The 26,433-nt window shown below is 46.3% G+C and overlaps 1 protein-coding gene across 1 annotated transcript in view; it reads right to left on the reverse strand.

The window, feature by feature from the left end:
• The window catches only part of LOC147747555 (ferric reductase 1-like), a 553,652-nt gene that overhangs the window by 473,818 nt on the left and 53,401 nt on the right, over positions 1-26,433 (reverse strand). Inside the window, exon 3 of the mRNA XM_086954125.1 lies at positions 24,404-24,540. Within this exon, the coding sequence (XP_086810251.1) occupies positions 24,404-24,540 (137 nt within the window). The remainder of the gene's footprint in view (positions 1-24,403; positions 24,541-26,433) is intronic.

Below are 26,433 nucleotides of genomic sequence, written 5' to 3' on the forward strand. Positions count from 1 at the left end.
AGAACAGGAAACCATTAATAATGCGAAGACCAACAACCAACTGGGTCCCTTCTTACAATTATTTTCAGATTCCATTGCTAAGGGGGCAATCAACATTCAGACGCGGTCCAGCATTACGTATGTCATACATAAAGGATAAAGAAGGATAGACACCAATAACGCAATGGACCGCTGTGCAGTTGCTTAGGTAGGGGAAATCCCACTAATTGTCGGTGCCCACAACATGATGGAGCGTTATTGGGTCTCGTGTAACTGTGTCATTATTTTACAGTGGGCCAATATTAAACTGTTAGAACTCTGTCTCCATCTACAGACCACATTTTTAGGCACAGGAATATCAAACATCACAGGTCCTCAATAACGTTGTAAACCTATATTCTTCTACATAGGTAGAATACATGTCTTCTATATTCACACTCACTAGATAGTGGAATGTTTATGGGCTTCTAACAACCACATAATTGAGTCACACTGGGCTAATAACTAACCTGCAAACTTTTATGTGTTCTCTACAAATCTCTACATAGACACTTCACACATAAGCCAAGCCCTTCCCATGGGAGTTTTCTGGTAATGCAAGCTTTCCTGTCACTTACACAGGTTGTATAAGTGATGGATCACATCTGAGGGGATGCCACTGGGTTCAGGTGTCAGAAAATAGATAACAAATGTGTACAAAATAACTGTGCAATATGATTTTGCAGCCTTGAAAATGTCCAGGAGGGCGAAACAGGTGTCGGCAGCGCAGTTTATGAACACATATGTACGAGAATTTGCTTTGAATTAAATAGGATTCAAGTGCTGTTTATGATTGAACTGGATTTAATTATTTTAAGAGTGACATTTAACAAAAGAAAATAACTAACAGAAACAAATTGGACTTTGTGTGCTGTAGTGCCATTCCGCGTGTTTTGACATTAGTTCTACACTGTCTTTGAAGTGCGGTCAGATGGCACCAAAGGTGGCTGGGTGCTGGCACCACACCAGCACCATTGGGTGAAATAGACACCTATCACTGTTTCTCTTATCTTTGCCGGTAACTGGGGTTAGATGTGCAGACATCCTGATCGTGAAAACCTGACCACTGATCATGAAAATGAAAACTGATGCAAGAATTGCTTGGATGAAGCAGGCTATGAAACCTTTTGCACTCAAGCACATTAACTAAAATAGAAAGACCCCTCGGTGGGTTGGCCAAATTAATAGCTAACAAACTGTCTCTGAAGGCCCTGCAACAGTAGCCAGAGCTATACACTATGTCACTACATGTAATTTAAAGTTAAAATATTCTTCCCATACTTGTCAAACCTATTAATTACAATGTATACATTCAAGCAGAATTAACTCAGAAACGAGTAACTGTTAACTGCTTGACTGAATATCTAGCTGGCAGGAAGTCAAAGTATGGCAGACACTGCTCTACTGTCATCAATGGAAATTGGAATTTAAAACGTAAAGGCCTCAATACAACGTCAAGGAGGAGATACCCCTAGGATGACTGTATTGCATGCTGCACTTTAACTGGAACTGTGGGTCATACATGGGCACCTCCCCTGTAATGTTTCGAATACACACATCACTATAAAGTTGTGTTCGACAATTTATTTGAATAATTAATATTATTTCATCTTATTATCATATTTAAGGGAGCTGATTTGAAAGCAATCACGTCATGGGTCCTGATACCATAAAAATGTGGTATTATCATGCATTAGGCATCAGCAGCAGGTTATCCTGTCAGTTAAGAACTTAAAAGGATAAAATGGAGTCAGGTGAAAACTGGTGACCTCCAGGACTGGAAAGTGGTAACTGCTACACCATTGATTTGCTACTTTCAATGACTTAATAATAAAGGCTTGTTAGAATCGGCTGGTCTCTAGTTGGCAGAGGTATACATTTCTGACAAATAGGGACCCACCTTCTCTAGTCAGGGTAAGGGGATCACACACTCAGATAACCCCCGCTCACCCCCTTGGTAGCTTTGCAGAGCAGATAGGCTTATCTCAGAGGCAGTGTGTTAAGCCTTTATGACCACATACAGTAATAAAGTGAATACACCACAAATGGACACAACACAGAAGGTATTATAAAAATAAGGATGTTTATATAAGGCTTAGAACAAAACCAAATAATGACAAAAATATACCACCATCTTAATAACTACTCTTTGGAAGGAAAAATAATAGTTCAGGTAAAGTCTCTTCTTAGTAAACGGTTCTTTAGCAACAAAAGTAAATCTTCTTCTTAAAGCACAGTCTTGGCAACAGTGTAACCCCCACAGGAGTCACATGACATCGAGGCAAAGTTATCCCAAAGGTTCGGCGTCGACCACGAGGAGCGCTACGTCGAGCCCGGAGTTGAAACAGACCCCACAAACACAAAACCTTTGGAAATGAAGAAACGATGGTCCAGGGCGTCGAGATGTATCGGCGTCGAGTCTTCAGCGTCGGAGTCGGAGCGATCTGCAGCGGCGTCGATAGGTGTCAGGCTGGAGCAGCGCTCACAGTGTCAAAGCGGGATAAGGCGTTGTCGTCGATGTGGTTGTTGCAAGAGTGAGCAGCGCTCACGGCGTCGAGAAGGGCTGCGGCTTCGATGCGATCAGCGGCAGCGTCAACACAGGGACACTAGGAGCTGGAGCCGAACTCGCTACTGACTGGCGTCGCTACTGGCGTCGATCGGGCCCGGCGCCCGGCGTCGAAGGAGCGGGACGCTGGAGCCGTTACTCACGATGTCGAGCTGGATTCTGTGGCGTCCGTCGACGTCGAGATTGCTGATTTCTTTGGAATACTGGAAACCCCATGCTCCAGTTCAAGTAGATGACGAAGTCCTTTAGCCCTGTGACTTCAGCAGGAGACTGGCACTCTTCCAGTCCTTGTAGATTTTCTTGGCAAAGCTTGAGAGTACACACTCAGTTCCTCGCTCCTTGTTCCTTGGCAAAAATAAAGAAGCAACTGCAGGATTTCCCCCAGCAAACAGCACTCTGGCAGAAGGGGTAGGCAAGTCCTTGGATCAGCAGGCTTCTTGTCCTTGGTATAGGTTTCCTTGTCAGAAGTGATCTAAATTCTTGGTTCAGAGGTCCTTCTCTTATACCCCTTTTCTGCTTTTATCCCTTTGTCCAGGCAGGGGAATACCCCCATCCAGGGTTTGTTATGGGTGTTGCCAGGCCGAAGCACCTGGCCTATTCACTGTGCAGGGCAGAGTCCTCAGCCGCCCAGCAGGAGGTGGAGCCAGTATTGTCACTGGCAGGAGCAGGGCTATCAGTCCCCCGGCAGGAGGTGGAGCCAGTATTGTGTCAGGCAGGGCAGGCTATCAGGAACTACTCTTCCCTCACTCTAAACGCAAATGCCTCATTCACCCCACACTGACTCATTCAGACCTCTGGAGCCACCCAGCTCCTGTCACACACACACCAAACCAGCAGAGACCGGTAAATAGTTAAACAAGAAACTAGTCACTTTCTAAAAGTGCTAGTTTCAAACTCAGAATCTAAAAACCATCCATCCTAAAGGATGTGTTATTAAATTCTGAGTTCAGGGATACTAAACTGGACTTTCCACCATGCTCTCTGAGTCTGTTTGGATTATATAGTGTAATAATTCCAGCAGCTCAGTCTGGCCTAAGGAGAGCAGGTAGCCTTACAATAGTGAAAAACGAAGATGGCTGTAATTCACTATTAGGACATGCCACACACATCAGGGCTTGTCCAACCTTATGCTTACAATGCACCCTGCCCGTGGGCCTACCATAGGGGTGACTGACATGAAATTAAGGGAAGGTTTTGGGGACTGGCAAGTAGGTGTACATGCGCAGTCAGCATGGCAGTACCAGACTGCACGCAGGTTCTGCAATGGCAGACCTTAGAAATATTTTACTAGGCCGCTTCTGTGGGTGGCACAACCAGTGCTGCAAGCCCACCAGCAGCATTAGTATTTACAAGCCCTGGCACTCCTGGTGCACTCTACTAGGGACTGACAGTAAACCAAATAAGCCAATCATGGAATCCAATCAATGTATCAATTTAACATAGGGAGCACTTGCACTGTGGCACTGATCAGAAGTGGCACAGTGCCCAAAGCAATATTCCAGCAAAACATCATAAACAGAGGAGGCAAACAGACAAAAAATGGAGGAGAGACTCATGCCAATGATGCCAGATCTAACACGTGTCCCCTCCAGCTGAAATGTGGGGAGAATTACCCTTCACCTAGGGAGTCCTTAGCACTATGGCGGAAAAATCTGGACAGACCATCAGCATTGGCGTGATCTGTACCAGGGCAGTGTTCCACCTTGAAGTCCATCCCCTGTAGGGAAATGGACCACCTCAACAGCTTCAGGTTCTCACTCATCATCTGCATCAACCATCTGAGTGGCCTGTGGTCTGTCTGAACCCAGAAGTGAGTCCCAAACAGGTAGGGTCTTAGCTTCTTCAGCGCCCAGACCACAGCAAATGCTTCTCACTCTATTGTACTCCACCTCTGTTCCCTGGGAAGTAACTTCCTACTGATGAAGGCTACAGGTAAGTCTCGGCCCTCCTCATTCTCCTGTGCTAGGACAGCCCCCACGCCATGCTCTGAAGCGTCCGTTTGGACAATAAATTCCTTAGAAAAGTTGGGGGCCTGGAGTATGGGTGCTGTACACATTGCAGTCTTCAGGGTGTCAAAGGCCGTCTGACAGGCATCAGTCCAGATCACATTTCTTGGCTGCTTCCTGGAAGTCAACGAAGTCAAGGGGTGCACAATGTTGCCATACCCCTTGACAAACCTCCTGTAGTAACCCCTGAGACCTAAGGAGGCTCTCACCTGAGTCTGGGTTTTGGGTGGTGCCCAAGCCAGGATGGTATCTACCTTGGGTTGCAGGGGGGGGCACCTTGCCGCTCCCTACTTGGTGCACCAAGTACACCACTGAACCCTGCCCAATCTGGCATTAGCTTGCCTTGATTGTGAGGCCTGCTCTGCGCAGAGCCAACAACACTTCCTGAAGGTGGCGCTAGTGTTCCTCCCAGCTGGCGCTGAACACTGCTATGTCGTCCAGGTAGGCGGCGCTGAAATCCTCCAGTCCAGCCAATACCTGGTTGACCAACCTCTGGAAGTTGGCAGGGGCATTCTTCATCCCAAAAGGCATAACCCGGAACTGGTAGTGCCCATCTGGTGTGGAGAATGCAGACCTCTCTTTTGCCCCATCAGTCAAGGCGATCTGCCAGTACCCAGCCGTTAGATCAAATGTACTAAGGTACCGGGCAGCCCCCAACCGATCTATGAGCTCATCAGCTCTGGGGATGGGGTGCGCGTCAGTCTTGGTGACTGAATTGAGTCCTCGGTAATTCACACAGAACCGAAGTTCTGGTGAAGCACCAGGCACTGCAGCCTTTGAGACCAAGACCACTGGGCTGGCCCAAGGACTGCTAGAGAACTCAACCACCCCTAAGGCAAACATCTTGGAGATCTCCTCCTTGATGTAAGCTCTGACCTTATCTGTCACCCTGTAGGCTTTGTGCTTCACAGGAGTGCCGTCCCCGGTGTCCACATCATGGACACACCACTGAGTGACACCAGGGGTTACGGAAAACAGATCAGGGAATTGTCCCAACAGTTGACGACAATCTTGCTCCTGCTCAGTGGTCAGTGTGACAGAGAGGAAAACACCATCCACTGATCCATCTTGCTCTTTTGCATACAGGAGGTCAGGAAGAGGCTCACTCTCCTCCTCCGTTCCAGCATCTGTAGCTAGGAGCATGCCCGCTTCGGACCTTTCTAAGTGGGGCTTTAACCGGTTGACATGCAGGACCCTCAAGGGGTTCCTGGGAGATTTCAAGTCCACCAAGTAGGTGACATCGCTCTTTTTCTCCACAACCTCAAATGGTCCAGTCCACCTGTCCTTCAGTGCACAAGGTTCTACAGGGGACATGACCAAAACCTTCTGACCAGGTTGAAGCTCCACCAGAGTGGCATTCCGGTCGTATCACCGCTTCATCTCTTACTGGCTGGCCTCCAGATTTGCCTGAGCAAGATCTCTGAAGCATCTAGTCTGGTTCCTAAAGGCCAGCATGTAACTGTATACATCCTGGGGAGGTTTCCTGGGAGATTGCTCCCAGCCTTCTTTGACCAGACTCAAAGGTCCTCTTACCGGGTGTCCATACAAAAGCTCAAAGGGGCTGAACCCTAGAGACTTTTGTGGCACCTCACTGTAAGCAAACAGCAGGCATGGTAAGAGGACGTCCCATTTATGTCTCATTGGTTCTTCAAGACCCATGATCATGCCTTTGAGGGTCCGGTTGAATCTCTCAACCATCCCATTGCCTTGTGGGTGGTAAGGAGTGGTGAACTTGTAGGTTACCCCACACTCCTTCCACAGGGAGTTCATGTAATTGGAAATGAAGTTGGTGCCCCGGTCTGACACCACCTCTCTGGGGAACCCCATGCGGGAGAAAACACCCATCAGTGCCCGTCCCACCACGGGGGCCGTCACTGTTCCGAGAGGGAACCGGGTACCGAGTGGCATGGTCCACCAAGACCAGGATGAACCTGTTGCCCATTGCTGTCTTGGGGTCCAGTAGCCCCACAATGTCAATTCCAACCGGATCAAAGGGGGTACTGATGACGGGAAAAGGTTGGAGGGGAGCCTTCTGCTTCCGCCCACTTTTCACACTTGCCTGGCAAGTTTGGCAGGTTTTACAATGGATGTCTACATCCCTTCTCTTCTGGGGCCAATAAAAATGGGTGACAAGCCTATCATAGGTCTTGTCCTGCCCCAGATGTCTAGCTAAAGGAACGTCATGAGCCAAACCCAGTAGCAAGGCTCTGAAGCGCTGGGCTACCACCAGCACACGGGCTGACCCATGCTCAGCAGCCTTAGGCTCGCTCAGCAGGAGATCGTTCTCCCAGTAGACCAAATGTGTTCCTGGATGATTACCTGTTGTTTGGGCTGAGGCCTGCTGCCTCATACCCACAAGAGAAGGGCACACTTTCTGTTCAGCACAAAATTCTTCCCTGGAGGGACCACCATCCTGCTGCCAGTGGGTCAGCTCGGGCAGGTCTCCCAGTTCAGCAACTTGTTCCACTGTAGGTTCCAGGGCATCCCCCTCAAGGTCTGCCTCCTCCTGGACAGTGGGAACTATGGGGGATGGTTTCCCGCACCCCCTGCCTCTTCTCTTTACAGCTGGGTCCTGGGCCATACTTTCAGGCTCCAGAACCCCATCAACACCCTCACTAGCTGTCATGAATTGAGTGGTTGCACGCACCCACTCTGGCACACCCAACATTTTCAAATGTGTCTCTCTCTCCACCTTAGCCCAAGGGGAGTCCTCCAAATCATTGCCCAGGAGACAGTCAACAGGCATGGCGGGCCTCACAGCAACCTGAAGAGTACCCGAGACCCCCCCATTCAAAGGGAACCTGAGCTACCTCACACTCTCCCTGGGAGTTGTCAGCAGCTACAACAGGGTAGAATGCACGGGGGCCACCTGCTCTCTGGACACCAAGTGACACTTGACAGCTGTCATACTCGCTCCGGTGTCTCTGAGAGCTTCCACCCTATGGCCATTAATGGTCACCCACTGCCTATATTTCTTAGTGTTACTAGGCAGCGGGGGTGGAGGGACCATTTCCATGTCTCCTAAAGAGACCAGGGACCTCTCTGCGGGACCCTTCCCACCAGGGGCAACCATCTCCTCTCCTCCCAAAGCTACACTCGCCATCTGAATGTGGGGTGCATGTGGTGGTGCATTAGAGTTCCTCATGGGACACTGGGGATAATAATATCGGTGTCCCACCTGCTTACAAGCGTAGCAGTTCATGGGGCCCCTAGGAACAGGTTTACTTGTCGGGGTCTCTGGCTTCTTTACTGGGGGAGGCTGGGAACCCTTCCATTGGTTCCCTTGGGGATTACTTTGGGGCCCTTTCTGAAACTCCCTCTGTTTACCCATGTCCCCCCCACTCTTCTGCTGGGGACCCTGCCCACCTTTGGCTGAGTCTCCCACTGGACCCTTGTCGACCCTGATACTGACCCAGCGGCCCGCCTCCTCAGCAAGTTTTCTAGGGCTAGATATCTTGCTATCAATAAGGTGCTGGCGTAGCTCTGTCAAACAGTTATTAGACAAGTGCTCACAAGCAAACAAATCACAAAGAGCATCATATCTTTCCACTTTGCTACCCTTTATCCAACCATCCATGGCTCTGCAAAAAAATGACACATATTCAACCCACGTAGTACTAGGCAATTTCTTACATTCTCTAAAGGCTTGTCTGTACTTTTCTGGGGTTAGGCCATACCTTAACATCAAAGCATCTTTCATATAAGTATAAGACATCCTATCCTCAACAGGCAAGTCCAACAAGGTATCTCTCTCTTCATTGACAAAGCGACCCCACAACTCCGCTCCCCAATCCTTCCCAGGGACCCGGTGGGTCAACAATGCTAACTCATATGCTTTAAACCATTGACCAATATCTTCATTCTTATGAAAATCTTTTATCACATCTTTGGGAAAATAAAACCTACTTTCTGCAGGCACAGATGGAATGCTGCCACCAGAGGGATTCAATTCTAAACTCTTAGCTTTGAGCTCCATCTCCCTCACCATTTTCTCACTTTCAAAAGCTAACTTTTCTCTTTCAAACTCCAACCTTTTGATCCCCATATCAGCTTCTCTCCTGCTTCTTGCATTCTCTAACTCCAACTGCCCATCTATCTTATGTTTTGCCATTTCTATGTTGTATGCTCGTTCCTTCGCTCTGTCTTCCAATTCTCCTGGAGAAAGACTCTTAGCAGAAACACTGCTGCTGGGAGAGGACCCACCGGATCAGAGGGATCTCTGGCCTCTAACCAGACCTCCAATGTTTTGAGAAATTCTTCCTTATATTTGAGGCCTGTGGTAGGAACTTTCATCTGCTTGCAGAAGTGCTGCAGCTGCTTTTTCTTGTAGTCCTTTATCAAATTTTTATCAAATTCCTCCACAACAACAGGGGTAGTGACTCCGGCATCACTCATGGTCAAAACTGGCAGTGTTCAAAAACAAGCTTCAGGAAAGCAGAGAACAAAAATAGAATGTCCTACCAAAAACGGATTGTGGCTGCGCTATGGTCTGCTCTCACTATGTAGTGTATACTAATCACTGCACATGAGTCATAAATGCAAAGTTCAAATCCTCACCGCTGACCACCAATGTTAGAATCGGCTGGTCTCTAGTTGGCAGAGGTATACACTTCTGACAAATAGGGACCCACCTCCTCTAGTCAGGGCAAGGGGATCACACACTCAGTTCCTCTCCCCCTGTTCCTTGGCAAAAATAAAGAAGGAACTGCAGGATTCCCCCCAGCAAACAGCACTCTGGCAAAGGGGTAGGCAAGTCCTTTGATCAGCATGCTTCTTGTCCTTGGTATAGGTTTCCTTGTCAGAGGTGATCTAAATTCTTGGTTCAGGGGTCCTTCTCTTATACCCCTTTTCAGCTTTGATCCCTTTGTCCAGGCAGGGGAATTCCCCCCCCATCCAGGGTTTGTTGTGGGTGTTGCCAGGCCGAGGCACTTAGCCTATTCACTGTGCAGGGCAGAGTCCTCAGCCGCCCAGCAGGAGGTGGAGCCAGTATTGTCACTGGCAGGAGCAGGGCTATCAGTCGTCAGGCAGGAGGTGGAGCCAGTATTGTGTCAGGCAGGGCAGGCTATCAGGAACTGCTCTTCCCTCACTCTAAACGCAAATACCTCATTCACCCCACACTGACTCATTCAGACCTCTGGAGCCACCCAGCTCCTGTCACACACACACCCAACCAGCAGAGACCGGTAAATAGTTAAACAAGAAACTAGTCACTTTCAAAAAGTGCTAGTTTCAAACTCTGAATCTAAAAACTATCCACCCTAAAGGATGTGTCATTAAATTCTGAGTTCAGGGATACTAAACTGGACTTTCCACCATGCTCTCTGAGTCTGTTTGGATTATATAGTCTAATAATTCCAGCAGCTCAGGCTGGCCTAAGGAGAGCAGGTAGCCTTACAATAGTGAAAAACGAAGATGGCTGTAATTCACTATTAGGACATGCCACACACATCAGGGCTTGTCCTACTTTATGCTTACAATGCACCCTGCCCGTGGGCCTACCATAGGGGTGACTGACATGCAGTTAAGGGAAGGTTTTGGGGACTGGCAAGTAGGTGTACTTGCGCAGTCAGCATGGCAGTACCAGACTGCACGCAGGTTCTGCAATGGCAGACCTTAGACATATTTTACAAGGCTGCTTCTGTGGGTGGCACAACCAGTGCTGCAAGCCCACCAGCTGCATTTGTATTAACAAGCCCTAGCACTCCTGGTGCACTCTACTAGGGACTGACAGTAAACCAAATAAGCCAATCATGGAATCTAATCAATATATCAATTTAACATAGGAAGCACTTGCATTGTGGCACTGATCAGCAGTGGCACAGTGCCCAAAGCAATATTCCAGCAAAACATTGTAAACAGAGGAGGCAAATAGACAAAAAATGGAGGAGAGACTCATGCCAATGATGCCAGGTCTAACAAGGCTGTAATTTGATTTGCTACTTTCAATGACTTAATGATAAAGTCTGTAAACCTCAAGAGTTGTTTAGGGGCATTGAAGGCTAATAATTGGTGCAAACCATGTCTCAATATCTCATTGCAGCTGGAACATATAATGAAAAATGTGGAGATAATTTCATTTTTTGCAACACATTTCCTCAATATTATGTTGTAATTTTCAAATGGAACAACATAAATTCCAGAAGGTTTACCTAGGAAAAATCCCTCTGAACGTGTGGATTCTAATAATACCAAATATGTGTAGTTTTCCTATGATAAATTGTCTGCAAAATCAATTATATAATTTTAGCAAAGAGCACAAGCTCACGGCAGTTTAACTGATTATGGTGAACTATTGATTAAAAGACAAACATCAAGCTCAGTCCTATTTGGAAAGTAAAAAAACTATACATTTTCTAATTTTATACGACTGAAAATAATAAAGGCTATAAGAAAGAACTCTTTGCCCTGAGAGACAACCTTGTAAAACATGACAGTTGTGGGATTCTTGGCAATATTTTTCTCAAAGCATGGACATTCCATTCAGTCTCTCATTTGCAGAAACGTATTCCTGTCAAGGTTTGATTCCCATCTTTGTTTCACTGGTTCTCCTGAGTATGGGGGTACCAAATAAATTGTGTTTCCTATGATTCAGGAAACCCACAGTCAATAAACAGGGTGCAGTGCATTTTAGAAATTTGAAAAACAACTGAAAGTGACATTTTAATTTAGGCTACCTGTTTTTTGTTTTCAGGTATCAATCCCTGGCTGTATGGAAACATAACACAACCATACCTTTTAAATATCTGCATATCTTGCTGTTAATATCTCTGGTCTCTAAACCTGCCTAACCCTAGCTGGTGGCTAGAAGATTGCTCATAAGATGACGTATTTCAGATTTTTATAATTCTTTTCTGTCGACATCACTGGATCGTATCCCTGTCAAAGTTGTATTCCTCTGGGTCTCATGAGAGTTTTTGGTACTACAGCTTTATGGGGTTTTTTAGCTGCATGGTGCCCATAGACAAAAAAAAAGGAGTGCCGTAAAAATGTTTTATTTTGAAAACAACTGCAATCAAAATTTTGGTTTAGGCTATCTATGTTTTGGTCACAGGTATCGCCGCTAGGCTGTATGGAAAACGACCTACAGTTAGTGCTTATTTTGTAAAAGAAGAATTGCCAGGCCCAAACGTGTGCTCAGAAACCCATGGCTGGCACTATCGGAATGTCGAGTGCCAAATACCAAGGATGCATAGTCTTGATTCCACATGATGCCTCATTAATCCAAAACTAGACCCCCCCCGCCTCTTTATTTCACTCTTTCAGGTTATTTATTTTTATCCCTGTTCTCTATCTCTGCCACTTTCGTCTGTCTTTCTCTTTCTTTCCTCCTTTTGTCGTTTTCTTTCCCTTGCTCTCATGTCTGTTGAGGTAAAATAAATGCTGGTCGCCAAAATAGAATGCAGGTGGGCCTCACCTGCAATCATCGTCTCAAATTAAGCAGTGACACAACCATATATTCCCAATATCTAAAAGATACTTAAATAAAAATGCTGGTAAAGGCTATCTGTCTTTTGGTCACAAGTATCACTGCTAGGCTGTATGGAAAACTAACTACCTAGTGCTTAATTTGTAAAAGAACAAATGCCTAGCACTTGGCTGGCACTATTGAAGGGCGATTGGCAAATATCAAGGATAATTATGCTTGAATCTACATAATGCCTCTTTATCTCACTCTTTCAGGTTCTTTTTATTCTCTGCTTTCTGCCTTTGTCATTTCTTTCTGTCTTTTTAATCCTCTTTCCTTCCCCCTTGTGTATGTTTCTTACTCTTGCTCTTTTGCTCTGGATCAATGTCTGTTCAGGAAAAATAAATGCTGGTCGCCAAAATAGAATGCTAGCGGCCCCACCTGCAACCATCATCTCAAATTAAGCACTCACCAGAACCATATATTTTCAATATCTGAACATCATTAGGTTTTTATTGCTGGATGCCAACCACCCTCACCCTGATTGGTGCTAAAGAATACATTTGTTAGATTTTCAGCATTTTTCCACCAAAAGATGGCAGTTTCTTTCGATTTTTCTTACACAGGAATATATCCATGCCAATACATGATCCAAACTTGCTTCCTTGTCCTCTGAGAGTGGCGTTACCAGACATGCGGGATTTCCATAGATATAAACCGAATTCCATACACAAGACTCCAGAAAATGTAGCATTTCTAAAAACTAGAGGTACAGTGGAATCTATGGTGATAGACAACTCCTGTGTTTGACAATCTTTTTCTCGGGTAGTGAAGCACTGCTACATGAAATAGTTGTGTGAAATAGAATTAAGAAGTGGGTATTGGACGAGGATGAGGTAAGAACAATTCTAGTGTATCCCCTATGGCTCCCTGCTTCCATTGTTCTGTTGGTGGGGTGAGAGAAGTCCTAGGAGAAATGGTGGAAAGAGCTGGGTTGCTCCTACTGACATTAATCACACCTCTCTCCCACCAATAGAAAAAAGTGAATTAAGATGGTGGATAATGCTACGGAGAAGCTGGAGGCAGTAATAGGACACCTCAGAATCTCCCACAGCCCATCTGCCAACCTGATTCTTACATGGACCTGGGATGGGTTTTGGAATCCCGTCCTGGCCCACACATACATGTTTGATGTCACTAGTCATGTAACAAGCATATTAATAAGGTCGCCCTAAGTGAGCACCAGACTGCCTCCTTCAGGAGTATTCTGGTGCATTGAAGGTATTGAGCAAAGGCACACAGCCTCATTACATCCTGAAGGCAAGAAAGTTAGTGTGCGAGGCCAGGGCTGTTTGCCGTGTAACCCCAGTTTTTGTCCCCATTTTGACTATTAGATGCTGACATTCTGACTCTGATTGCATCCTGCATCTTCTAACCAGACGCAGACGCATGGACTGTGCTCTGAATAATGGTACATGGTGTTCACAAATAATTATGATTAGTACTGATAGCCTAGCTATAAGTCCCCAGTGTATAATATGACATGTAGGTTTAGAGGCCCAGTAGGCTTAATGCACTTAGGTGTGCACTACTGTGTTGCCTGCTGTCATTTTAAAGGTGGCATTGTTTTAAGTCTCTTTACATTCAAATAATAGGAAAATTCGACCTTGGAATTAAAGATACTTTAAAGTTTTAAAAGTACTTATTTTCACATATAAGTCACCCCGAAGGTCTCCACTATGTGCCCTAGGGGTAGGGTGATGTTAGACTTGGCATCTTTGCTGTGATTTCCCCAGAATTTTTGCCTCTACCTCCAGTATTTTTGATGCTGTGCCGGATTTCGTTTTTGCTGGCTAAGATTCTTTGGGTGCTTTGCCACTGCTGATCAGTTTCAAAGTGCAAGTGCTCCCTGTGTAAATTGTTGTTACAATTGGTTCTCCCTGGTTGGCATATTTAATTTACTGGTAAGTCCCTAGTAAAGGGCACTGAGTGTGGCAGTTCCTGTAAATCAAATGCTACAAGAGAGCATGCAGCACTGATTGTGCAATCCACACAAGTAGACCTGTAAACGTACCTCAGACCTGTCACTGCAGTGTCTGTGTGCAGTTTTGAGCTGCCATGTCGACCTGGCAATTGCACCCACTTGCCAGGCCCTAACTGTCTCTTTTCTTAGATGAAAGGCACCCCTGTGATAGATCCAAGGTACCCCGATGGGCAGGGTGCAGTGTAGGACATGTACTGGTGTGTGTGACATGTCCTGCTAGTGAAATGCTGCCAATTTCGTTTTTCACAATTGAAAGGCTATCCGTCCCAAATGATGGCATGGGAGATATTTTGTAACATCTTACAAGTATAACTTCTCACTGGGACAAGATATAGAAATAACATTTAGGTTTTCTGAATAATGGTTTTAAATAGTGTGTTAGAAAATGGCACTTTTAGAAAGTAGGCATTTTCTTGTTTAACCATTCTGTGTGCCCCTGCCTGTTTGTGGATTGACTGTCTGGTTTTGGAGTGACAGGGGCTGTGGGTGTGCATTCACTGCAGACAGCCATTGGGGGGACGGGGGGGAGGTATGCCTGACCCTTCCTGGATGACTCAGAGCAGAGTTGTATAGACCTTGGTTGCATTTAGAGTAGTGGGTGGAGTTGTACTTGCACCTGAATAGGTTGTGCCTCCCTTGCACAATGCTGTCTCCACCCACTGTGGTCATACTGCACCATTAAGGACAGAGCTGGTCGCATAGATCCTTGCACAAAGAAGAACAATTACAAAATGGAGTATAAGTAGTAGACCCAAAATGAGAGAACTTTAAATCATTTCGGGAATCAAGAGGGACCTTTTCCAAGGAGAAGAGCTGGAGAGCTGTGAGAAGGAGTACTGCACCTTTGCTCTGTGCTGTGTGGTGTTGGCCTGCAGTTACTGCTTTTGCCAAGGAAAGGACATAGACTGGAACTTTGCTGAGAAACCTGCTTGCTGGCCTCCTGTACTGAAGTCTCAGGGACACAAAGACTTCACCCCAGCTCCCCTGAACTCTACTGCTGAGAGTTATGACCTGCCAGGAGGCACTTGTTCCAATGTTGGGCCTCTGGAGGTTGTTCCTGCTGGGGGCTAGAAGAAACCTAGGAGAAGCAAGAAAAACAATCTCTGACACCGTCAGCAATGCCGCCGTGATGCCGCAATCTGCACTGAGGCCAGGGACACCGCTTATGAATCCATATTGGTTTTGGAGGAATAGTGCTTTCTGAACAATAATATGTCACACTTTGGAGGAAGTGGTCATACCAGAGGGTGGCACCCTACATCTCAGTGGACATGGGTATCCCACTGCTTGATGCACAGGAACTCAGAATAAATATGATTAGGTTGCCAAGCAACTGAGATCTCTAACTGAAACAACAAGGAGAAGGAGTGCCCTGCTGAAAGCCTGAACTGCACCCTAGGGATTGATCTCTGATAGACTGCACCTGCTGAGCAATCTGTAACTTCAGCCCTAAGGACTTTGCCTGACTTCCCAAGGATCAAGGAGTGGACTCCCTGAAAGAAGCAGGTTAACAGAGCTCACCTGCACCATCACCACCATTGTGTCCAGTGGACATTTAAAAACCTAGCCATGTGCATTGCTGGAATTGAAGTCCCAACATCCCATGGATCAACTCTGAGTTTCTAGAATCTTGGGGCCTCATTTATGAGGCTGTGCGTCACTTTTACGCCGCCAGTGCTTCACTTTTTGTGACGCACCAGCGGTGTAAAAAATGCGCCTTGTTGCGCCATATTTACAAAGTGACGCATCTAGGTAGATGCGTCACTTTGTAAACCCCTGCGCCACATTATACCTGCACCAGGTATAATGTATGCAAGGGGGCGTATTGACGCAAGGAAGGGTCGACGAAGTGACGCAGTGAAATCTATGAGATTTCACTGCATCACTTTTAGGACGCCGTTGCGTCAATTTCTTACAACTGCCTCACAGCAGGCGTAAGACTGACGCAGGCCCTTTGCATCATTTCTCATAAATGAGGCCCCCGGATTGGTGTTTTAGACACTTTGAATCCCCAAGAGGAACATCAAGAAGAAGTTCCAGAAGTGTGGAGCTATTTTTTTTTGTTGAACAGCTCCCTAAGTTGACCAGGTGCATTGTGGGAATTGTAGTCCCAGACCCAAAGAGGCAAACCTGAGCATCTGAACCCTTGGCTGGTGCTGTGGACCACTTTCCTGCACCAAGAAACACTTGTGGAAGTAAGTGTAAAAGTGTTACAGAATGGGTGGTCTGAACTTTGGACTTTATCTCGGTCCAACGTGACCTTTTTAGCTCTTTGTGTACTATTGGCTTCTAAGCGCTAGTTTTACTTTTATTCTTCAAAAAATCATATTTCTAGTACCCTGAGGTTTACGTCTTGGTGTCTTTTCAATCATAAAAATATTTCCCATTTTATAAAATGGTGTTGGATTTTTACAGTGTTTTGTGGCTTACTCTTTTGATCTATTAGGGTTAATAAATGCCTTACACAGCTGTCTCCTAAGTTAAACCTGCCAGCTCATTGCCAGCTACCAAGAGGCGAGCAGGGGAATAATTTATTGAGACCTTGACTTGACCTTATATTGTGTTTGTGGCCATATTACTAGTGATAGGTCCCTACCTACACCTACAAATGAACCACTCTCCAACAGGCGACTGTCATAATTGTTCCCAATTATAAAAGCAACAGGCACCAAGATGGTGGGCACTGCAAAAAATGATGTATATAAACATCATGACAGCATCTTAGTGACAGCTTGTCATGAAATGTATATGTTCTAAGGACAACAAAGAAATTAATGAAAGCATTTTAAAATAAGTAATGATATAAATCAGACAGAACGATGAGGTCACTCTTTTAAAACACACTGAAAACTGTCATAACTAAAGTTTACAGTCTAGAAATAATTTAAATATATTGAACAAACTAACATCTGTATGGAGTTATGAGGATAGCTTCAATAGCTATAAGGAAAGGAATAACATTCTCAGCACCCTTACCTGACTGGAAGCGGCTGGAGCACCGTGAGGATTCCTCTTCTCCACGCTCTCGGAGGTTGGGATAGCCGAGAGAGAGGGCCGAATCGCACCCGCCTCACCGGACACTCGGCTGCCCCCGGCCAGCGGCGGTGCCTGGGGCGAACGTCTGGCTGCCTGGAGTCTCCTGTGGCTCGGACTAAAGCCTGCGAGGGTCCCTGGTCACCCCCCCCCGACAGTCGCAGGAGAGAATCGGGACCCCCTCCCCCCTCATTGTACGAACCCGGGCTGCCTTTGCCAGCGGCAATGCCCGGGGCGGATGCCCTGTACTTTGAAGCCAGCGGGAGTTGAGGCGAGGGGGAGCGTTAGCGTCCGGAGTGGAGCACCGAGGAACACAGCGAGGCATGTTGGGAGCAATCGGCATCGCCTGCTGAGGCGGAGGCGGGAAGGGCTGCGGCTCGGGAGTGTCTGACTGCCCTACGGACAACACCAGGAATCCCTTTGGCTCCCGGCGCCCCCCCCCCCCAGCTGCTGCTGAGACCTGGGGAGAGGATCTGCGGACACCGGAGGGATAGCTGCGGCACTCAAAGGAGGGGGGCAACGGGCTCTGGAGGACCGAATGAGCCTGCCCCCACTGGCGGCTGGCTGCGGGAGCTGGAGGCGAGTGGGAGCGTTGCCCTGCTGCCCAGGGAGATGCCGTGGTGGAGCAAGGCAAGCGGGCGCAAGGCAGGCGGGAAACGAGCGTCATCGCCCCCATCTGGTGTCTGACAGAGGGAGCGGGGGCCGAGTGTGAGTGTTGCCCCGCTCCCCTGGGACCTGCAGCGGTGGAGCGGAGCAAGCTGGAATCAAGTGTCGTAAGGGCTGCAGATCAAGAGCTCTGAGAGCGGACCAGGTGAACTACAGACACTGGGGGATCGAGGCTCCTCAGGCGTGCCTGGAGGCTTGATGGAGCCAGATGCTAAAATCATCCGTGAGAGCTTAGCATACTTTAAGCTCAAATAAGGTATTTACTTGAATTTGCCAGTACACATTTTTAAATCTACAGTGTTCAAAATGGCGGGGGCCCAAAAGCTAAGGCAATAAATCACCTCCAGTGCCCACGAGGCTCCTGCAAGATAAGACTCCCACACAGCAACCTAGAAGCTGGGCTAGCATGAAAGTGAAACTGCCCTCCCTGCTCACAAAGCATCCACAATAAAAAGAGGACTACTGACTCTTTACCACCTATGTGGCGGCCATTTTTGTCCAGGCTCTCTCTCGGGTGGCCATCTTGGACTAGTCATTGATCGCTGGACTATTCATTAATACTCACTATATGAACTGACACTGAGAACTCACCACCCTAGACCAAGCTCAACTACCGTATTTTGGTGCACACCTATCTGTCTCATGTAACTGATTGCTTTGCATCTGTATTCTGCTCTTATATTTTATCTTAATTATACCTCCAATTGTCTTCTGCTCTACTCTGCAACCTGCACCCATTTCTCGCTTTCCTCTCCTATAATTTACCGACTGCTACCTCAAGTATTCTGGTCGCTCACTAGTGTCACGTAGGCGCAATAGTGTCACGTTGGCGCCCTAGGCGCACTAGTGTCACATTGGCGCCCTAGGGGACCTACCTGTCTCATGTAACTGATTGCTTTGCATCTGTATTCTGCTCTTATTTTATCAGAATTATACCTCCAATTGTATTCTGCACTACTCTGCAAAACTCTGCAACCTGCACCTATCTGTCTCATGTAACTGATTGCTTTGCATCTGTATTCTGCTCTTATATTTTATCAGAATTATACCTCCAATTGTATTCTGCACTACTCTGCAAAACTCTGCAACCTGCACCCATTTCTCGCTTTCCTCTCCTGTAATTTACGGCCTGCTACCTCAAGTATTTTGGTCGCTCACTAGAGTCACGTAGGCGCACTAGTGTCACGTTGGCGCCCTAGGGGCACTCTGGAGCCTTGTAAACTGTGTTGGCATTTGTAGCGTGCATTCAGCACATTTATTTATTAACCTGCAACATGGATCTCATCGGCAAGCACACATATAAAATCAACTACCCACCCGTGCTCACCAAAAAAGCCGCCAAACGCTTCAAACACGGCTTCCTTAAGTCCCACCCAGAAACCCCCTTTGCCGACACCTACTTCTCGTCGGTCAATGGACCCTTTAACACCGATATCATCTTCCACACTACACACAGAGCTCAGTGGAAAAAAGCGTTCCTCACCCTACTCAACGTCTCCACCACCAGGAAATCCACCCATGGCCTAACACTCTCCATCACACCATCCCAACTCTTCCCAGGCAGAACCACCATCACTATTTACAATAACGGGATTGTCCTAATTCAATCGACAGACAGGAACCTGGAACTACTTGACAACCTGTTTCCCACTTTCAAAGAGCACCTATCCAATCCTCGGACTTTCACTCATATCACCTCCTGTCCTACCACCCCTGACGACACAGCACCCACCCTTAACACCCCAACCAAGTTCAGCACCAGAACAACACTCACCTCACCTTCACACCCAGCACCATAGTCACTTACCCACCTGCTGCAGCTACCCCTCACCACCCCTCAATCTCAGACAGAGACCCCGCCCCCCATACACCACCCGCTCCACCAATCCCCCCTACCTACCCTCGTCCCTCCGCTCATCTTCCCATATCCCCCCTACACTTTGCACGCCTGTCCCGTCCTCCACACCAATCTTCTCAGAACACCCCTCCTCCCCACACAACTTGGCTCTCTCTCCGCCTATCTCGCCCCCCATTCTTAGCACTCCCGTCCCGCCTAGCCTTCACCCCTCCTTCAACCTCTCACCCCCACTCTCACTCCCCACTATCCCACCTCCTCCCCCACTACCACCAGCCTCTACACCGCCCTCATTCACCCTTCCCCCCCTAGCACTGATGCCCCTCCCGATAACGCCAACACCATCCCTAACATCTATCCTCTCTCTAACACTTCCAACCCCTTCACCAGCTCCACCTCCCCACCCCGATCCTCACCCGTCTCCAGCACCCTATTCGCCGGTTCATCGCCTGTACCCCTCCCCAACTCCGCGCCGAACACCACGCTCGACATGATCATGTCCTCCCTCCTCCAATTGAAAGAAGAACTACACTCCATCAAAGAGTTGCTCATCACACTCCCCAGACACCCCTCTACCACCACCACCTCTACACCTAATAACACTCTCCCCGCGCCTCCTATTCGCCTTACCACACAACACGCCCCACACCGGACTTCTATCCCCTCTCGCAATACCAACAATCACAATACCAATCACAATCACATTACCACCAATCGCAATACTCCCTCTACACCTAACAACACTTCCTCCTCACCGCCTATTTGCCTTATCACACAACTCCCCCCACACTGGACCTCTATCCCCTCTCGCAATACCACCAACCGCCCCAGACGCACTGCCAATACGATCACAGACCATGAGACACACGCCCTTCTCCAATCTTACGTCCCGGCTCCCCAAAATCGCCTAGCCACCAACCACCTGCCCATCCCAACGATTATCTCTAACCCCCTCAGGCACCAAAAGGATAACAGAGGCGCCATCCCTAACAACCTCACTAATGTGCCCATCACTATTGAACCTTCCTCCACCCTCTGTGCCCCTAGCCTCAAATGCATACTTCTCAACTGCAGATCGGCCCAAAGACATTCCGCGGGGGTCGCCGAGCTCATCATGTCTCAGGAACCGGATCCGGCCATTCTGACTGAAACATGGTTGTCTGATTCTTCTACACCTATCTTGGATATACTAGTCCCCCCCAACTACTGTATAATTAGACTTGACAGGCCCATAAAGACAGGCGGTGGAATTGCCTGTATCTACAGAAGCAATCTCTCAGTTACTAAAGCGTCCGCCCCTTCTCTTACTTCCTGTGAATACCTTTGCCTTGATGTCATCAGCGAAAGCAAACCGGTCTGCTCACTTCACATCATATACCACCCACCTGGAGACAAGCTCTCCTTCTGCCAACAACTCATGGACACAATATCCACCAATTCAGGACGGCAAAACACCCAAGTTTTCCTTGGCGACTACAATCTCCATTGGAATGACAGCAGTGATACAGTGGTAAATAGCCTCAAAAGCTTCCTCAACGCCCTTGATCTCACCCAAATATGCAATAGCCAGACTCATGAGAAAGGTTCTATCCTCGACCTTATCATCTCCAAAGAGGACGCTATTCAACTGGAGTCAATTTAACCTTGTGACTGGTCAGATCATCATATTGTCACCTTCCTTATCAATGAAAAAATTAAATTTAACCCATTGCAACCCTCTAAGCCCAAAGTCTGGAAAAGGGACATGAAGAAACTCAACCCAAACTCCTTACCGCCTAACAGCTGCAATCTACTACTTCCCCCGTCCGGCGCTACGGACGTTCAACTCCTGACTGACCACTATCTAAATGCTATGTCCACAATAATCAATGAGGCTGCACCCATGCAACTGAAAAGAGTCTCGTCCAAGATCTCCAACCCATGGTATGACGGGAGCCTCAATGAGGATAGACGGGCCATGCGAATGGCAGAGCGCACTTGGAGGTCAGACCCCTCTGCACTGCACCTAAAAAGCCTGAAGAAGCAGAGAAACGCCTACTTCAGAAAAATAAAACGCTCAAAAAGAGATTTCTTCAGCCTCCAGCTCGCCCAAGCAAAAAACCGCCCAAGGAAATTGTTTGAGTTAATCAGAACACAATCCAAAGAACAACCCCAGACAATCAGCACCATGGGCATTGCACCTTCCTGTGAAGACTTCTCTGCTTTCTTTAACCAAAAAAGCGACAACATAAGAAGCAATCTCCTCAATGACGCAATCCTTTACTCCAACCCCCAACTCACAGCAGCGCCTGAACCAAAGAACAATGCTACATGGTCATCCTTTGGCACCTACTCCGAAGAAGAAATTGGCAGATTGCTCAGCACCCTGAAACCATCCAATCACCTAACTGACCCCCTTCCTGCAAACGCTGTAAAAGACTTTACCCCTTTGCTCCTCCCACTCTGGACTAAAATCATCAATAGCTCTCTTCAACAAGGATCCATCCCTGATGCCCTCAAAGTCGGACAAGTCACACCTCTACTAAAAAAACCAACAGCAGACCCCACTGATCTAAACAACTACCCCCTATTACAAATATTCCCACCCTCGCCAAACTGTTGGAAAAATGCGTACAGCTACAACTGACTAAACACATAGACAAGTTTGATCTCCTCAATGCTCATCAATCAGGCTTCCGTGCAGGGCACAGTACCGAAACAGCCATGACGCACATAGTGGACGACGCCCTCCAAATCCTAGACCAAAACGAAACCTGCCTCCTCATCCTTCTGGATCTCTCCTCAGCATTCGACACAGTTAAACATGAGAACTTACTCGAACTGTTAAACACAAGAATGGGCATATCAGGGACTGTTCTCAAGTGGTTCACCTCCTTTCTACACAACCGCTCACAAAGATTCAAAAGCAACAACCTGATGTCCTCTCTGGTACCTGTATCACTAGGCGTCCCCCAAGGATCCTCCCTCTCCCCTACACTGTTCAACCTAGTTATGGAACCTCTCACTACTTTGCTACAGACATCCAATGTTCACTTTCACATGTATGCCGACGACACCCAACTCTATCTCAAAATACAATCCCCCAAGGACATCATGCTTCTGAACACCACGATCAGAAACACCCAATCCTGGCTTGCAGAGAATCACCTCAAACTCAATGTCCTGAAGACTGAGTTCCTCCTGATCTCACCTCCCGCAAAAATCTCCACGGCTCAAACATGGCTTAAGCAGTTAACAGCTTTAAATGTACAACCTACCGTCGTAGACTCAGCAAAATCCTTAGGCATAACACTTGACGCCAATCTCAACATGCAGCAGCACATCAGCAAGGCAACCAAAGGAGCGAACTTCCAAATCAATACCTTGAGTAAACTTAAAGCCTTCCTTCCAGCCAAAGACTTCCAAACTGCAGTACAATCTATAGTCATCCCGCACATAGAATACGGAAGCACCGCCCTCTGCGGGCTCCCCCTAACAACAACGGCACCCCTTAGAGCGTCCCTTAACGCTGCAGCGAGACTCATCACTGGCTCAAAAAAACACTTGCATATTTCCCCTGACTTTAAATCCCTGAACTGGCTGCCTTTTGAAGCCAGAATACATCTGAAAATCGCCTGCATGACTCACAAGGCTGTACACCACAACTCGCCCAGCTACCTCACTCAAAAGCTGACAATCTCGGGTGGCTCTAGAACTACTAGAAGCACAAACAATCTTCTGCTGAAACCTCGAAGATTCAGGAAGGAAAAAACCTATAAACGCTCCTTTTCAGGAATGGCACCCAGGATCTGGAACTCACTCCCTCCTGAAACCAGGCTCATCTCCTCCAACAAACTGTTTAAGAAAGAAGTAAAAGCGATCCTCATGGCTAAATACACATGATCTATTATCCTGTAGCTCTCATGAATCCGCTCCGTAATACCTGCCTGACCCCTTGGTCTACTTGTACTACTTGTATTATGACTTATTTGATTGTATATGTTCCCTCTTTGTACTAATTGTACTACTGGTATTATGACTTATTTGATTGTATATGTTCCCTCTTTGTATTTTGATGTATTGTTGACGCACCTGTCTGACTATGCACACTTTACCTACACCACCTCAACCATCCCTACTTTTGTACTACTGATGCACCTGTGTGACTATACATCCTGCACGCATCTACCTCAACTATGCCCACCTTTATGTTATCTCCAAAAACACTTGCAGCACGCTTAAATAAGTATATGCTTACTTTTGTACTTTTATATTATTGACGCAACTGTTTGACTATGCACCTTGTACTGACACTACCTCACCTATGATCTACCTCCTGTTTTTGACCTACCTATGTAACTATGCACCTTGCGCCTAACTACCTCAACTATTACATTCTATTACTCCATCTCCCCCGTGCCCTTGTAAAGCGCTCTGATATCTGCAAAGATCTTGTTCGCGCTATATAAAACTTTCAAAATAAAAATAAATAAAACTAAAGAAGCGGGCTGTTTCATGCATTTTCCGTAGATGAAAAGTGACTTACTTGAAAGAAGTTCCTTATCTACTTCATGAGAGATTTTACTATGATGTGAGAGTACCCTTGACTGAAGTAATCCACTTTTATGAGCAGCAATGACTTGGGATGCCAGCTTCCCACAATAGTCAAATGCACACAGCAATATGCGACTTTTTGAAGCTACAATTTAAGATTTTGCTTTAACTTTAACACCCCCATCAATGAGTTCAACTTGTCAGTTTCCTACGTCTCATACAATAACAACACATTTAATTGACCATCATTTAAAAAAGTAACAAAGTAATGACATACTAGTACATTACCACACTGCAATCCTTGTGAATTGGTATCAGTGATCTTAAATGTGCCAACAATGAAGTCTCCACCAACTGATCGGGCTTGTAGGAGGAATCCCTTAAAAGTGGTGGTCGAGTTTGCTTGTAGGGTAACTAATGTGGAAAGATATAGTCAGACATTGAGTGAAGTTATAGATAAACATCTTACAATCCATGTAACGATTAGTTTCAATTACTTTCTACCAACACTTGTTAGGTTTTTGGGATGAATTAGACATTAAATTACCTGGACACATTGTATTTTTTAATGCTAGTGCAGACACCTGCTTCTGAGTGGCCGGTGTAGTACTTGAACTATACCACTGTAGTCAACAATAATAGAGAAGACCATGTTTCTGCCCTCTGGGTCAGGTATAGATAGGTGAAGCAGGATATTTATCACAAATTCGAAGTAAAGGCCATGCAGTTTCAAAGGCTACACTGACTACTTACAGCCTGCAAGGTTAAATACTAATCTATTTTAATTTGCATTTTAGTAAAGATGCCAGGAATTATTGTCAATGTCTTACCTTATAGTTCTGAAAAGTGCATACCTGTTGTCAACTTTAAGTAATTTACTTTGGTTTAGGTGCTTATGAGCTAGGCCCATTTGTGTGCTTGAGCCAACTCAAGTGAACTATCAAGATTTTCACATTTATGACAGTAGGAATCACACCACTTTAAATTCTCTAGTGACTCTACCTAAGCAATTTTTCAGTTTAGCAAACAAAGAACACAATAGACAGGAGTTTAGTTAAATGGCTGAGCTGGGCTTGCTGCCCTGAAATTTACGAATGAATACACCTGATATCAGCTAGCTATATTCAAGAATGTGTCTATTCAAAAGATCCTCTAGCTCCCTTCTTTGTTGGTCATCCTTTGGAAGGGCAAAGCGGAAGGTTCTAGAATGACTTTAAAGTTGATTAGGCTGTATCTGTTGTTAGTGGGTGAAGTTGGAGGGAATTAACACGATCCTTGGTCACACAGCCACCCTCATTATTATTCAATTTTATTTACAAAGGGTTCTAAGAGGATTTTAGTGCCACCACTTTACAGAATAGACATTATTTTAACCTGGAATGGGTGTGCTGATCTTGGGAATTGCTTAGGTGCTAGGTTATGATGAAGGCCACTGGAATTATGCAGTGATGGAGCAATGGCCTCCTCTCTTTTTATTAATTAATAATTAGCAATGGCTCACCCTTCAGAAGCAGCCCACAAACTATCAGTACTAAAGCATTTAATACAAATTAAGTAATCACCAACCATCAATCAGAATTATCAAAATGCAGGAAGCGTGCCCTCATTTCAGGGTTGACTAAATTGTGCAGCACCAAAAATATTTAGCTTAATCTGGGACAATGTGAAGCAACATTACTAGTCTTTGGGGAATAGTTTCACCTTATTAGTACCAGTTCACCTCGGGCTACAGAAGTCACTAGGAAAAGGGTAACTTGTTGGGCTTGGCAAATGGTCTGCCAATGCGGGAACCATAGTGGTATTTTTTAATAACTCTTGATAATTTTGAGCTAGAAAGGACATTTGTTGCATGAAATATCATGATTGCAGACCAATGACTAAGAAACAAGGCTTGATCTGAAGAAGGAATAGGATATTCCAGCCTGTGGGTTGTTAGACAGAACCATGCATGCGATAATATTGCATGCCTGTGATGGAGCAGATTTCCTCTGCAGTCAGGCATTGTTTTATTTTTTGTGCTTCAGACAGACTGCATTTAAATTGCCACGCACATTTTGGTGCAAATTAAAACCATGGCACATGAAAATCATGAAAGTGAGGCCTATTTAGTCTGAAATGCTTTTTCTGAATTAACATGTGTTTTTGCAATGTAGAGAAAAGTGGCCTTTTTAGCTTTGAAGATTAATAGAATATGTTTCTCTCTTCCCAGCTCATCCCATGCAATATACATTCACTATTTCTGTCTTAAAAGACTTTGACTTGTTGCATATTTTGATAAATATTTTCAGTTAATAACACCTCTTTTTC

The sequence above is a fragment of the Lissotriton vulgaris genome, chromosome 1_1 (assembly GCF_964263255.1).
Source record: "Lissotriton vulgaris chromosome 1_1, aLisVul1.2, whole genome shotgun sequence".
In the NCBI taxonomy this organism is placed as follows: Eukaryota; Metazoa; Chordata; class Amphibia; order Caudata; family Salamandridae; genus Lissotriton; species Lissotriton vulgaris.